General features: G+C 41.3%; 2 gene segments (V, D, J or C); both read left to right on the top strand.

Moving 5' to 3' along the window:
• Positions 1-348: 348 nt before the first annotated feature.
• On the top strand, positions 349-660 carry LOC129403469 (T cell receptor alpha variable 22-like). The segment is given in 1 exon segment: positions 349-660. A coding segment is annotated over 1 exon segment (312 nt).
• Positions 661-6096: 5436 nt separating this feature from the next.
• On the top strand, positions 6097-6637 carry LOC101548928 (T cell receptor alpha variable 6-like). The segment is given in 2 exon segments: positions 6097-6148; positions 6342-6637. Coding segments are annotated over 2 exon segments (348 nt in total).
• Positions 6638-15731: the final 9094 nt, after the last annotated feature.

Genomic DNA, 15731 nt, shown 5'->3' with positions numbered 1-15731 from the left:
TAAATAACAAAGCTTGGTTGTGATTGGTGCTCGGTGACTCTGGTGCAAACATGTTAACTGTACTTTGACACCCACCTCTAGAGTGGTGGTGAAGGTACAAAGGCAGCAACAGCGCACAGGGGCATGAAGAGACTCTGGGAAGCTGTGCTGGGGGTCCTGTGGGTCCAGCTTTGCTGTGAGTTGGGTTTATCATAGATGGTGGGTGAAGGAGAGCTGCCCCAAAGCCCCTAAATGGCCCTAGTTCCTCCTAGGGATTACTTAGGATTCTTAGAAATCTGGAAACAATATCAGTAATTTCTAGTTGAGATGATATATGTGTGTTTCTCTTTCCAAGCAGGGGTGAGAGGGATGAAGGTGGAGCAGATGCCTTCATCCCTGAGTCTCCAGGAGGGAACCAGCTCTACACTGAGATGCAGCTTTTCCACCACAGCATACTATGTGCAGTGGTTCCGACAGAATCCAGGGGGAGGCCTCATCAGTCTCTTTTTCATCGCTTCAGAGCCGAAGAACATCGAGGCCTTGCAGCTGCAGGACTCAGCCACCTACTTCTGTGCGGCGAGCACAGTGGTCCCAGGTGAGCTGCAGCCTGACCCCAAACTGCAGCTGGGTCACAGTCAGGGGCCCTGCCACCGCAGCGTTCTACAGCCTTGGCCTTCCTGATTCATTTTGTCAGTGTTTTAGTTCTTTGTATGATTATAAATCAACTCTCACATATTTCTACATTAACACGGAGTACTCAGAGATTCTAAAAGTTTTTTTCTTTTAATGCAAGAGTACTGCTATTTGTTCAGCCATTGATTAAGCTGATTGAATCGGCATGAACTCCACATTACTTTTTTTTGCTTTTTGTGTCACACCCGGCGATGCTCAGGGGTTACTCCTGGCTCTGCACTCCGGAATTTCCCCTGGAGGTGATCAGGGGACCATATGGGATGCTGGGAATCGAACCCGGGTTGACTGCGTGCAAGGCAAATGCCCTACCTGCTGTGCTATCGCTCCAGCCCTTCCACATTACTTTTTAAAAAATTAAAAAGAAAAATTTTAATAGACCATTACAAAGTTGTTCATGATTGGGTTTCTGTCATACAATGATCCAGCACCCATCCTTCCACCAGTGTACATCTCCCACCACCATTGTCCTTTGTTTCCCCACCACCATCCCCAACACGCCTTCCTACCCCTATCCCAGAGGCTTTTTCCTTCTTGCTCTCTCCCTCCTTTTCCTTTTGTGCATTATGGTTTGCAGTACAGGTGCTAAGAGGTCATGGTGTTTCTTCAGGGCATGCAGTATTTTTATCGGGATGGTAAGGCTGGAGTGGCATTTCAGTGGGTGGCTGATTTGGGGTGTGGATGTGACTACCAAGGCTTCTGGAAGTAGAGGGAGATGGGGGGAGGTAGGCCATCCCGACCCAGAGAAAGCCTGGAGATTTCAGTCAAGAAACCTGCATACCCAAATTTTGGCAGATGAGGTTTGTCCTGAGATGGTGGAGTCAGGCTGGAAGTATGGAGGCTATTTTGGATTGTGGAAGCAAGCAGCTGCCAGGAGCTCTGCTTGGGTGGGCCCCAGACTAACCCACTCTGCTCCAGTTTACCCTGCTCTGTTCAGCCATGATGGGTCCAAGCTTAATTGTGCCTTTTGATTTCTTTCAAGATTTATTTATGGGTCTTTGAAATAAAGCCAATAAATGAGCTTGTATAGCTGAGCAAGAGGTGGTTTGTGGATGTGGCTCCCACATACCTAACTTTTGGCCATTTAATTTCTTGGTAAACTTGGTCCCAAGTTGTTGAGATTCCGCCAAAGGCACAATGGCAATTTGGTGATATCAGGAAGCCTGACGGCACCATCAGTCTGCAGATGCACTCCCCCCACAGGTACAGGTTGACCTGCTGGCAGCACCATACCCCAAGAGATTCTAAAAGTTTTAAATGGGTATGGGCATGGTGTGATGACACTGTAGCCATAAAGCATCAACATGCACATTCTTGTAAACCAATATAATTTCAAAAAGTAAAACAATTTTAAAAATCAATGCAAAGAAAATAAATAAAAGCTATGAAAACATTCAAGTTCGTGATCCCTTTTTCCTTCCTTCATTCCTAAGTAATGGGGAAAATAATATTATTTCTCAAATCATGTTACATTAATTGTTTTGATCAGAGATCCTCAGATTTTCTCCTAAATTATCTCTACATAGTATGGAGAATAAACATGACCCTCTCCTTTTTGAATTCTTGATGGAGAGGGCACAGTTATCCAAAGCAGCTTGCTGTAAATGCAGTATAATATTTGCTTTAAGTCATTTAAAGAGTTATTGTTATTATACTGTATAATGAGCCCATATTAATTTTAGTGCAATATAATCTTCTAAATAATTGCCAGTTTCCTTCTCCAGTTTTTAGTAATAAGAATGCTTTCAGATAATGTATTATATTTTGCTTGGGGGCAAGAATACTCTAATTTGCAAGGCATAAAGTGAATATTTGCAGAAAAAATAGGATTCTAAAATCAGTAGGCAATCAATAACAATGGTTGAACAAGTGAAGGACCTCACATGATAAAGTGAATTCCAGAGATATTAATATAATTAAGCACAGTTATTAATGAAATGAAACACACATTAATTATTAACCTGAATGATAAAATGTTTTCTTAAGTTTAAAAACAATGGAAGAAATCAAGGGGAAAATAGAAGATTTCATGATATAAATATTAAAGAAAACTATGAAAAAGTGACAAATTACTTTAAATCAATTTACTGTTAATTTATTATGCATTTGACAGTAAATTAAAATTACTCAAAAATTTATACACATATTAAGGAAAGAAATAATGTCTAACTAAGTATAAAAACAAGATATAATGAAGCAATTTACAGAGGAAAAATAACAATTGCTCACAGGCACATGGAAAACATTTCAATGTATTGTATGCATAAGAAGGTAAGTAGATGACTTGCAAACTTATCAGGGAATTAAAAATTTATTTATAATAATGTTTTTTATTTTATATTTTTGGGTTTTTGAAATACACTTGGAAGTGCTCAAGGGCTATTCCTGGTTCTGTGCTCAGAAATGTGGTGCTGGGGATTCTTACTTGAGTCGGACATACTGAGTAGGCGACTTACTTGAGTTGCCTACTGATTTTAGAATGCAAGGCAAGTATCTTGCCTCTGTAAGGAATTTACTCTCTGGCCCAGCAATAATTTAATATCCATGTTTTTAAAAGTATTTGGGAAGAATGCAGTAAAAAGACATTCTAGTGAAAGAATAAATTATTTTTATTATTTTAAGTTTTTTTACTGTTATGCCACACCCAATAGTGTTCAGGGATTACTCTTAACTCTGTGCTCAGGGACCACTCTTTTTGGTACTTAAAGAAGCATAGATGATGCGAAGGATCAAATCCTGCTCAGTCTCGAGCAAGGCAAGTGTACTGTACTATCACACAAGCCCATATTTGTTGTGATATTTTTCCTAGAAAATCTATATTCATGGAAACTCTCAATGCACAGGAAAATAATCATGTACAAAGATACTTGAAAAAATTTTAATACTACCCAAAACTGAGATATCAAATGCCTGCTCTTAAAAGCTTTACCCAAAAGAAAAGCTACATAACAAATAAATGGTATTTAGAGAAAGAATGAATAATTAGTTAAAAGTGATAACTGAGAAGAATCAAGATATTAAGATTGCTACCTAGCAAAAATATACACTGTTTTAAGATTGGAAAGTAATACAACAAGCTATTGATAGTGTGTCACCTTATTTGATAGAATAAGTAGTGGTTTTCTCTTTTCATTCTCTTATTACATATCTTCCAGATCTTATTTCATTAGTTTCCCTAATCTATCATTTCCTTTAAATTTCCTAAAATCCCTTCTAACTCTAAAATCCAGTGCCCTGGTACAGTGACTTCTATCATGATAAGAGCTCAAGATTGAGTTCTTAATGAGTCTGATGCACTGTCCGAAGTATTCCGTGTATGTTGGGGGCTCGAGCAACAGCACAGCAGGCAGGGCATTTGCCTTGTATTCCAGCCGACCCAGGTTGAGATTCCCAGAATCCCATATGGTCCCCTGAGCACCACCAGGAGTAATTCCTGAGTGCATGAGCTAGGAGTAACCAATGTGCAATGCCAGGTGTGACCCCAAAAGCAAAAAAAAAAAAATTCTGTGTAATTTTGTCCATCTGTTTCTCCTAACAGTTGTTATTTCTGTTTTACTGACAAGGAAGTTGGTACTTGGAGACATTAAGTAGCTTGCTCCAGTTCACTCAGAGAACTTAAATTTCAGAGGTGAATTTAAAAGTCAGAACAGTTAGAGGCTGGAAAAGTCTCTTAACTTTTTTATGCTGTAATGTCTATCAAGTTCCTAAAATGACTCTGTAAACAAATAGCTAGGTTAAACACATGAACTTCAAGTTTTGCAAGATTTCTCTGCCGTTCAAAAGTTCTGTTGGGGGGGCGGGGCACGGGCCATACCTGGCAGTGTTTGGGAGGTCATGTGATGCCAGGGATCAAAACCAGGAACTCCACATGCAATACACAAGTTCTAACACTTTGACTGTCTAACGCCTCCACCCCAGACTGTTATATTTGTAAAATCATGTACAGGGTTGCTCAGAGAGCATTTCTGCAGGCAGTGAGAAATTTCACTGATTTGTGTTCTTGCTCGATTCACATGAAGTATCTGTTTACACAAGCCCAACAAGGCCAAAAGGAAAGACTTGAAGTCAGTGCAATTATTTTCCTATTTGTGGAGAGACTAATAGGGTGACATTCTCTCAAAGGATGTTCAAAGACTATGAGTTCGTTCACTTTTTGAATTTGAGAAGTTTTCCATAAAATTCCACCCTATGTTCCACTGTGCTTTATGTCCACAACTCTTTACAATTCTTTTTAATTGACTCACTGGGAGATACAGTTACAAAGCTTTCTTGATTGAGTTTCAGTCATATAATGATTGAACATCCACCCCTCCACCAGTGTACATTTTCCACCACCAATGTCCCCAGTATCTTTCCTGCCACCTCTACCCTATCCCACCCCTTGCCTCTGTGGCAGACAATTTCCTTCTATTCTCTCTCTACGTTTGGGCATTATATTATGGTTTACAACACGTAGATACTGAGAGGCCATCATGCTTGGTCCTTTATCTATTTTCAGCACACATCTCCCAGTCCGAGCGGTCCCATCCAACCATCACTGACTTAGTGACCCCTTCTCTATTCCAGCTGCCTTCTTCTCCCCCAGCTCATGATATGTCCATTGCTCTTGATATCCTCTGATAGTAATGGGAGGAGCAACAGAAGAGTTCAATTGTCAGTGGACTAGAAATCTTGGACAATGCCATTACTTGTCCTTCATCCAACCTTAATGCTGCAAATCCCATTTTCGTGTACTGAGACCTTCATCACCACCAAGTTTGTTAGAACTATAGATGTTGCAGCTTCACTCCAAATCTAATAAAACAAGATACTTAACTTAGCAAAGTCCCTAGGTGTTTTTTGTAAAGATATATTTTTTAAAGCACAGTTCTAGAACTTCTTCCTTTTACTGCTAAAAACTTTCTGGGGGCCAGATAGATACAGCAGATAGGGTATTTGCCTTGCATGCAGCCTGCCTGGGTTCCCTCCCTGGCATCTTATATAGTGCTCATGCACAGCCAGGAGTAATTCCTGAGTGCAGAGCCAGGATTAACCCCTGAGTACCACAGGGTGTGACCCCAAAACCGAAAAAATAAAAGGGCCATAAACCAAAAAGCATCCTCCCACTCCCACAAAAAGAACCCCAAACCCCAAACTAAAATCAAAGCAACCAACTAGCCAAGCAAAACCCTTTCTGAACATAAGGTGGCAGTGTTTCCTATCCCCACAGAGCCTTTTCTTGAATTGCAAACTAAATTCACATTAAATTGAATTAGGCCAGTGTGTGTTTGTAAGTAGCTGCATGATAAGCTTGTAACTGATAGGCTGGATAGAAGGCAAAGACTTCCTGACCAGGCATAGAAGAACCCCACTGATACACAGCAAACTAAAGAGAGCGATTTTTTGGCTGAGGAGACTGAGCTACACTTGAGGCCACAGTAGGAGGGAATGGAGTTGTTCCAGGGAGTTGTTTGGGTGATTTTGTGGCTTCAGATGGACTGTGAGTTGACGGCTTCTTGGTGCTGGGGAGATTCAGGGACACAGTGCACAAGGAAGGGGAAAGGCCAAAGTTCATTTGCTTCTTCTTGGGGTGTATCTGGGTTGGTGAGAAGGACGCTGGACTCTTAGAAGCACGGCGATTTAGCTAATACAGTGACCTAACCGTATGTTTCTGGCGTTGTGTTTCTTCCTAGATGTGAGCAGCCAAAAGATAGAGCAGAACACTCATTCCCTGAGCATCCTGGAGGGCGAAAAGGCCATTCTGACTTGTGACTACACAAATTACTCTCCAGTAAACTTCCAGTGGTACCGACAAGACGCGGGAAGAGGTCTTGTCTTCTTGCTGCTGATACGTGAAAGTGAGGGTGAGAAAAAGGCAGGAAGACTGAAGGCCACTTTTGATCCAGCTACCAAGCAGAGCTCCTTGCATATCTCAGGCTCCCAGCCTGCAGACTCAGCCACCTACTTCTGTGCCGCTGACGCACAGTAGGACCCTGAGACTTCCTTCCTGCACACAAACCCTGTTGATGCACTCTCACATGCCAGAGTTCTGACGGTGCTGCCCTCCCCGCCCCCTGCCGCAGTGGTGTACCACAGGTCCTAAAGAATGGAGGGTGGAGGTGGGGAGTGTCTCTGAAATGGGTTAGGTGTGTGGTGCAGTACTGTATTGATCAGGAATCTGGGATTAGATTTCGAGATTCCGTATTTGTACTAACAAGTGTGATCTTGCTAACAGTAATTGTATAACTTTGAGCAGCTCTTGAGAATTGTAGTTACCAAGTTCTTCTGAAACCGTGGATTTAAATTCTTGAATGTCTCAGCTCTGAAGTTCAAAGGTAGTGTAATTTTTCAGAAAAAAAAAATGCTTCTCAAAGAATGCCTGAGAGCAAGGAAGGAAGGAGGTATATCATAAAAAAAAAAAAAGGGGGGCTGGAGTGGCACTACAGTGGGTAGGGCATTTGCCTTGCATGTGACGGACCTGGGTTCGATCCCCGGCTTCCCATAAGGTCCCCCAAGCACCATCAGGAGTAATTCCTGAGTGGAGAGCCAGGAGTAATCCCTGAGCGTCGTCGAGTGTGACACAAAGAGCAAAACAAACAAGTCCCAGTTTTTGTGAAGAGAATGAGAAACATACAGGTTTTAATGCATTCCTCTTAAACATAAAAAATAATTCCTCTATGTAAAAACATTACATCTGACTTTTTGTATCTGGTAGAAACACATATTAAAGAAATTTTATACTCTGTTTCTCATAAAACCAAGGAGGTGCAAATGGGAGCATAAGCCTAGCTGGTCACAGAGATTCTCTTTCAGTATAACAAACTCTCTGTGACAGGAATCAGTCTAACTGTTAAAGTTATTCATCACTGTATCACTGTCATCCCATTGCTCATTGATTTGCTCGAGCGGGCACTAGTAACATCTCCATTGAGATGCTTGTTACTGTTTTTGGCATATTGAATACGCCACGGATAGCTTGCAGGCTCTACTTTGTGGGCAAGATACTTTTGATAGCTTGCCGAGCTCTCCGAGAGGGACAGAGGAATCAAACCCAGGTCAGCCGCGTGCAAGGTAAGCGCCCTACCCGCTGTGCTATCGCTCCAGCCCAATTTATTCATAACATTTATTAAAGACCCACTAAGTGTCAGCTGCTTTTACTTTCTGCTCTTAAATAACTCAGAGTGATAGAAATAATAGAATGGTAGAAATTGCTTATGAAAAATGCTGTTACAGTGATTTACATTCATTTTACCTTTGAACAACTATCCTAGGCTCTTAACTATGTGCTAGATCCTTCTTCCAGGCATTCTGATATATTAATATTAATAATAAGAAACATTTTGGAGCTTGTGTTTCTTCAAGATTCCAGGTTTCACAGAGGGGAATTCAGTTGGTCTGGGCATTATAGAAATAGTAAGCACAGGTTTTGTTTCTTCCTCACCAATTATTTCTCCAACAGAAACTTGGTTAAAGATTGGGACTTTGTGGCCTAGAGAGATAGTTCAGAGGGTAAAGCCTCTTGCTTTGCAAGCACCAACTCCAGCTTGATCCCTTGCATCTCACAGAGTGAGGAGCAGGAAGGGAGAGAGAATTCAGCTGGGCAAGCTGGGTGCAGGTCAAACACCTTAACCCCTATACTATCTCTCCAGCCCTCAAACTATAGCACAGTAGCACTGTCATTCCATTGTTTGTCCCTTGAACACCACCAGGAGTTATCCTTGAACACAGAGCAGAGAGTTAAGTCCTAAGCACTGCACTGCAGGTGTGGCCCAAACAACAACAAAAGATAGAATGCTTCTCAAACCAATGGAGCAAGTACTTCAAAGGTCTATTGCATTGAGAACAGTAAGTGAACTAGATCCCCCACATAAAGGCACTCATCATCAGAAGTGAGGAGGAGCTACCCAAAGGTTTTTGATAACAAATAAACCTGAAAAGTGGATTATTCATAACAAACAATACAAAATAAATTATTGCTTTGGAGCAGGGTTTGGGGTTCCAGATGGAAACATCTGAAATATGGTGGTGGGAAGGTGTAATGGTGGTGAGATTGATGTTCAAATGTAATCAAATATTGTGAGCTACTTTATAAAAATAAATTTTAAAAATAAATAAATAAACCTGAAAAGTGAAAGACTATAGACTGCCCTTGCTAAAACAAAAAGAATAAAATTTGAATAAAGGACTGGAGCGATAGCACAGCGGGTAGGGTGTTTGGTGTTTGCCTTGCACACGGCCAACCCTGGTTTGATTCCTCCGTCCCTCTAGGAGAGCCCGGCAAGCTTCCGAGAGTATCTCGCCTGCCCGGCAGAGCCTGGCAAGCTACCCATGGCATATTCAATATGCCAAAAACAGTAACAACAAGTCTCACAATGGAGACGTTACTGGTGCTGCTCGAGCAAATTGATGAACAATGAGACGACAGTGCTACAGTGCTTTAACAATAAAATTGTGGCATTCAAATGAGCTACCAAACATCATGGTGTTGATGAATAATGCAACAGAGTTGGACATTATTTTGCATAAGTCTAAAGGTTGCTTTCTGTGGGCACCAATGGTCGGTTCTAGGTGTTCTGAGGGATTGATTCAGCTCAGGACAGGTTAAGTGGATGGGATTTGAGCAAACATTAAACAACAGGAAAGAGAAGTGCAGCCTACTAGCTCCAGCTATTCTTAAGTCTTGTGATGACATCAGACTCTGAGAAAGTGTGTGAATATTTCTGAACAGGTGTCAATAACCCACAGCTAGACCAGTGAACACCCAGGAGGCAAAGCTGTCATGAATTGCAAGGTTTTTTTTTGGTTCACAGTATTAAGGGAGAATACTGAAAAGAGAAACTTATGATTTTCTGAAGTGGGAAGAGATGATTGCTTGTTTGAAAAGAAACAGAAGCTCAGCTTGGGCTTGGGCTTCCAGAGCAGAGACTCGGATTATACTTTTGTGTGTGTGAGTGTGGTGGGAGCAAGAGGGGAGAGAGAATTCAGCTGGGCAAGCTAGAAGCAGTTCAAGCACCTTAACCCCTATACTATCTCTCCAGTCGTCAGACTGTAGCACTGTAGCACTGTTGTCCCATTGTTCATCAATTTACTTGAGCGGGCACCAGTAACGTCTCCATTATGAGACTTGTTGTTACTGTTTCTTGGCATATCGAATACGCCATAGGTAGCTTGCCAGGCTCTGCCGTGCCAGCAGGATACTCTCAGTAGCTTGCCAGACTCTCCAAGAGGGGTGGAGGAATCGAACCCAGGTCGACCACATGTAAGGCAAACGCCCTACCTGCTGTGCTATCGCTCCAGTCCTTTTATTTTGTTATTGAGCTATATCCAGTGGGGTGCTCAAGACTTACTCCAGGCTTCGTGCTCAGTGGTCACTCCTGGCAGTGCTTGGGGAATCATAGGCAACACTGGGAACAAAACCCTGTCTCTAAATACCTAACCCATGATACTGTTTCTTCGGCACTCAAGCTCTCCTTTTGAGCTCAAAGCAAACATCATTCTCTGCACTGACAGTCTGTGTGTTTCTGGGATTCTCAAGTCTGACTGCATATTAGAATCCCCTGGGAAGGGGGCTTTTTAGAAACATCAGCGCTGGTGCCCTTTCCAGACCAACAAAGTCAGAATCTCTGGTTGTTAGGTCAGGAAATCAAGGTGAACTTCAAAGAAAGGTCTGTAATTGGTGTAAGTGCCTATGATCTGCATCCAAAACTGCCCCTGTGTCCCCCCACATCTATGAACTCTATAATTATTAAGGCTTCAAAAGACTTTTCTTAGAGTTAGATGTAGTGTCGAGATGGCTGCTATGATAAGTCGCTTTTAATGGAAAGAACAATGTAAGGCAGCATGGGAGGAATATGTCTAAATAAAATCGGAAGGATGCATCGGTAGTTCCAACAGCAACAGACTAGGGACTTTGAGAGTAAGACCTGACAATTCAATAACATCCAATGGTTTTAAGGGACCAGATTAATAATGCTTGACCTGGTTTATTCCCAGGATTGCAGTAAAGATTAAGTAACAAATATATATAACAGTAGTTAATAAACTTTAAATCTCAAAGCAAGCATAACCGATAAATATTAATAAAGATTTCTTCTAAGACTAGTTCAAATTTAAGCCTCAAATGGCCTAGCATAGACACTCCATAATATTTATTGAAGGAATTAAGAAATAAAAGAATTGGCCTAAATGAAAACATAAAGTAAATATACTGGGCACTGAGGAGCTTGTGACTTATTCTAAATTGCCATAATGACAATATTGACTCAGAAAAATTGGCTCCTTCTGTCTCTACAGGATAGTGACAAACTTGGAGTTTCAGATGCATGTTTGTAATTTTCTGTTTTTGGAATGGGTCCTTCTTCAATTAATGGGTTCGTTTGTTTTCTTGAGTTCATTTATTTTGCTAAAAATGCTAGAAATAACCAAATCACTCATTTTATAATCTAATTTTAGAGTGTAGGAGAATGATAACTTGCCTAAGGTGTTTGGAGTCATTAAGAAAAATCTCTAAAGGTTTGTCTGAGGACAGTCAGAGCAGAGTATTTTTAATTTTCACTAGTTTTATGATCATCTGCCGTTTGGTAATTAATATAATTGGTCCTGGTCATTTATTTCCTTTATCTTAGTATTTGCTTAGAGAAAGTTTGATCACAAAATAATTATTCCTTTATCTATCACCTATTCAACCAACAGCTATTGATGACCTACTGAGGGTCCAGCTCCATGCTGTGATCCCACTCTGCCTCCAAGCTCTCATAGTAATGACTTGAGTTTTGTTCATGTTCATTTCTTTTGTCTTCCCCTCCTATTAACTTTTTCTCTCTCTTTCTTGCTCATCATCCAAATTTCCTCTCCCTTCCTTCCTTCCTTCCTTCCTTCCTTCCTTCCTTCCTTCCTTCCTTCCTTCCTTCCTTCCTTCCTTCCTTCCTTCCTTCCTTCCTTCCTTCCTTCCTTTCTTTCTTTCTTTCTTTCTTTCTTTCTTTCTTTCTTTCTTTCTTTCTTTCTTTCTTCCTTTCTTTCTTCCTCTCTCACATCTGGCTGTACTCAGGGCTTACTCCTGGCTCCATGCTCAGGAATCATTGCTGGCAGAGTTGTGGGGACCATCCGGGGTGCTAGGGGTTGTACCTGGGTTGACTGAGTGCAAGGCAAGTGCCCTACTTGTGTACTATTGATTTAACCTCCCCAATTTTTTCTTTATCTTTGTCTTGTTTTGACTGTCCTTTTTCCTCCAAATCCATTTTATTAATTCTCTGGAGTATGAATGATTTTTCTGTTATTATTCTCAACAGTATTTGTATTTATAAAACAGATGTCTTAACGTGAATACATAAAAAAAGCATTTTTTTTGCCTTTTTTTTTAGGGTCACACCAGGCGATGCACAGGGGTTACTCCTGGCTCTACACTCAGGAGTTACTCCTGGTGGTGCTTAGGGGACCATATGGGATGCTGGGGATTGAACCTGGGTCGGCCGAGTGCAAGGCAAATGACCTACCCGCTGTACTATCGCTCTGGCTCCAGAAAGCATCTTTTTTATTGGGGGGGGGGAGGGAGGAAGTGCTAGTTCAATATGGTTCAATGCTCAGAAGGTGGTTCAATGCTCAGAAGACCTTCCAGCCACTTGCTATGACGCTGAGCCAACTAGGCTGGATAGTTCAATGTTCTGGTCTTGTATGCTGTTCTTCTCAGGCCTCATGATGTGGTTCTTCTCAGATTGAGTGGTTTTAGGGGCCACCACAACTTTTTCCATGAGGTGCTCGGGGAACAGGGATCACTGGCTGCTGATACAATTTGAGTTCCTGGCTGGAGCGATAGCACAGTGGTTGGGCGTTCGCCTTTCATGCGGCTGAGCCGAGTTCGATTCCTCCGATCCTCTTGGAGAGCCCGGCAAGCTACCGAGAGTATAGAGTCCGAGCGGCAGAGCCTGGCAAGCTATCCTTGTGTATTGGATATGCCAAATACAGTAACAATAAGTCTCTCAATGAGAGACGTTACTGGTGCCCGCTCGAACAAATCGATGAGCAACGAGATGACAGTGACAGTGTAAGCATAAAATGCAGGCAGAGCATTCCTTCTTCCTCATCACTGGGTCATCTTCTGGCCTCAAGAAAGTATCTTTAATAGAGAAAATTTTGGGGGCCAGAGAGATTCCACAACAGGTAAGACTAACCCTGGTTCTATCCCTGACATCCCAGATGGTCTCCTCAGCACCACCAGAAGTGATTTCCTGAGAGCTAGGAGTAGTCCCAAATCTCTTCAGGTGTGGCCCAAAGCACTCCCCCCTCCAAAGGAACCCAGTGGAATTTTTGATATAAATTTCAAAAACATGTAAAACAAGGTAATTAGAATAGAAATGAAATTGGGCTTCACTTGTGTGAGTGTGAGGGGTGGGTGGGGGAGGGGCAGGCATGGAGTTTGGCTAGAAAGACATATATGTGTTTGTGTAATTTTAAGCCTTGCCTTATATTGTGTTGTTTTAAATCTGTAAATTTTTAGTAATTTGTTACAGAAAATAGAAAATAAACAAATTCGTTTTAAAAAATCAGTTTTTGCCTTTTATTTCACTCCACAGAAGTATTTTATTACAATAATATAAATGGGTATATGATTCAAAGGACATTAGACGATTTTCATAGACATTGAGCTATTGTTTGTTTTTGTTTGGGGGCCATACCCAGTAGGTGCTCAGGGCTTATCCTGCACTCAGGGATCACTTCTGGTGTGTTCAGGGGTCCATATGAGGTGATCAAACCCGGGTTGGGGCCATGCTAGGCAAATGACCGACCTGATGTCCTATTGCTCTGGTCCTTGGAATGGAGACTTCCTTTGCATAGTTATTTTTGCCTTTTCTTGAGAATGTGAACAAAACTTTTTTTGTTTGTTTGTTTTTGTTTTTGTTCTTTTGGCTTGGATTGTGTTTGGGGGCAGACCGGATGGTGTTCATGACTTATTCCTGGCTCTGTGTTCAGGGATCAATCCTGCTGGTACTTGAGAGACTATATGTGGTGTCAGGGATCAAACCCAGATCAGCTGTGTGCCAGGCAAGCTACTTACCCTCTATGCTATCTCTCCAGCCCCAGTAAATAGATATTAATGCATGCTGCTTTTCTATATCCTTATTTTCCAGTCTCAATTTCCAACTCCATCCCTCCCTCTTGCCGATAAAAGAGCCACTCATCATAATTATAGTTTTTCTTAATATGTCATCTCAGAGTTATTATAATTATTGCTGTGATTTTTTTTACCTCTTTGGTTTAGTTTCCATACTTTTTAAAATTTTCATTCTTTCATCAATAGAACTTTGATGGGCAATGAATGAGTATGCTTCTCTAGGAACAATTATTCACAAAGATTTCAAATACCAGACTTATCATGCCTTCACAACTTCACAGCTGTGAGAGAAAATTCTGCAGGTGAAGACAAACAAGAAAATGAGGATCCTGAGGGCGAATTTGATCTTGTACTGCTAGAAACAGTCTTAGTCTTGGGGGAAAGGGTTTTTGAATTTTATAAAAGACCCTATTGGCCTGATGGGAAACATGTTGTTTCTTTACTCTTTATTTCCCCTGAAATTGATTTCTTGGTGTGATGGCTGCTTTCTTCATCCCAAGAGTCTACAAGCTAACGTAGGTGCAGAGAAAAATTTTCTTTCAGAATAACAGCTTTCGAGTGGGTCACAGTCAATGATACTCTCATTTCACAAGAACTGACTTTCTCCCATACAAGACTGCTGAGTGCCTGTCTCTATTAACTTTCTCTGTCAAACAACTCCCATAACTTGTGCTCCTCTCAAAACTTCTCTCAACTTAGGTCAGTGGATGGCATCCCTAAGAGTTTAGGATTAATACATACTTATTTTCATTCTGTTTTTAATTTCTTCAAAGAGTAGTTTATATTTTTTCCAATACCTGTATCAGTCGGCTCTATTTTAGCTTTAGATATTCAAGTCTGTCAGTATATCCTGACAGTGTAAAATCAAGTCTGGGCATGGTATTTCAGCACGCTTGGCAATGGGATATTTGGGGGGGGAATTTTATTTTTAATTTGCTTATTAATTGCAAATTAATAATTTTCATATCATGTAAAGTTATTGATCTAAAATCATCAAACTGTTGTAATTATGCTTGAAGTAGATAAAGATAATATAACTTGATTTTCAGAGTAAGGTCTCATGTTCTAGACTTGTATATCTGTTCTTATTTTTTGATTTCATCAACAAACACAGCTAGCATTCTACTGTGTTCTCTCAAATTTCGATCTTCTGCGATAAATGCATTCCCAAGTTCAGCCTAGGGGAGATGATTTATTTTTCTCCTCTTAAAGAATGGATTTTTTGGCGTTAAAAAAAATCTCCAGGGGCTGGAGCAAGAGCATAGCGGGTAGGGCGTTTGCCTTGCACGCGGCCGACCCGGGTTTGAATCCCAGCATCCCACATGGTCCCCTGAGCACTGCCAGTAGTAATTCCTGAGTGAAGAGCCAGGAGTAACCCCTGTGCATCGCCGGGTGTGACCCCCCCCAAAAAAAAAAGCAAAAAAAAAAATCTCCAGTAGACTCCAAGATCTAATAGGTTTACTGAGCAATCAGCTTGTCCATACGTTATTCCTTTACTTTATAGGTTTAATTTTTCACGGAGATAAGGAATAGTATTATCCAATACTAGGTATTAAACATCATATATTAGGGAAGAAATAAATATGTTCAGTGGGAATTCTTTTTGGAAATGTGTGAACAAAAGGGAAAGCACAGATGAGCTTCTGGTTGAAAAATCTGGTCACTCCGTTCTGTGTCTTACCTCCAGAGGGCGATGTTGCACATGCTAGAGCTACAGGTTCTATTGAAGATCAGCCCCCTTGCTCTCAGTCCCTCCCTCCTTCCCAGAGTTGAAGGACCGAAGCTTCCTCTCAGACATCCTTGAGGTCAGAGAGAAAGAAGTGAGAGAATCAAAAGCCAGAAAGCACATGAGACATCGCAGCCATTTCTGTAGTTTTCCCTAACAAGGAAGCAAGGACTTGTCCAGCACGGCCTTACTCACATTTCTCTTCTCCAAAGCTCACCTCTGCTGTCACTTTTCTGCTGGCTTAGAGGA

The sequence above is a fragment of the Sorex araneus genome, chromosome 3 (assembly GCF_027595985.1).
Source record: "Sorex araneus isolate mSorAra2 chromosome 3, mSorAra2.pri, whole genome shotgun sequence".
Lineage (NCBI taxonomy): Eukaryota > Metazoa > Chordata > Mammalia > Eulipotyphla > Soricidae > Sorex > Sorex araneus.
The sequence above is the reverse complement of the archived record's forward strand: the minus strand, read 5'-3'. Positions and strand labels throughout refer to the sequence as shown.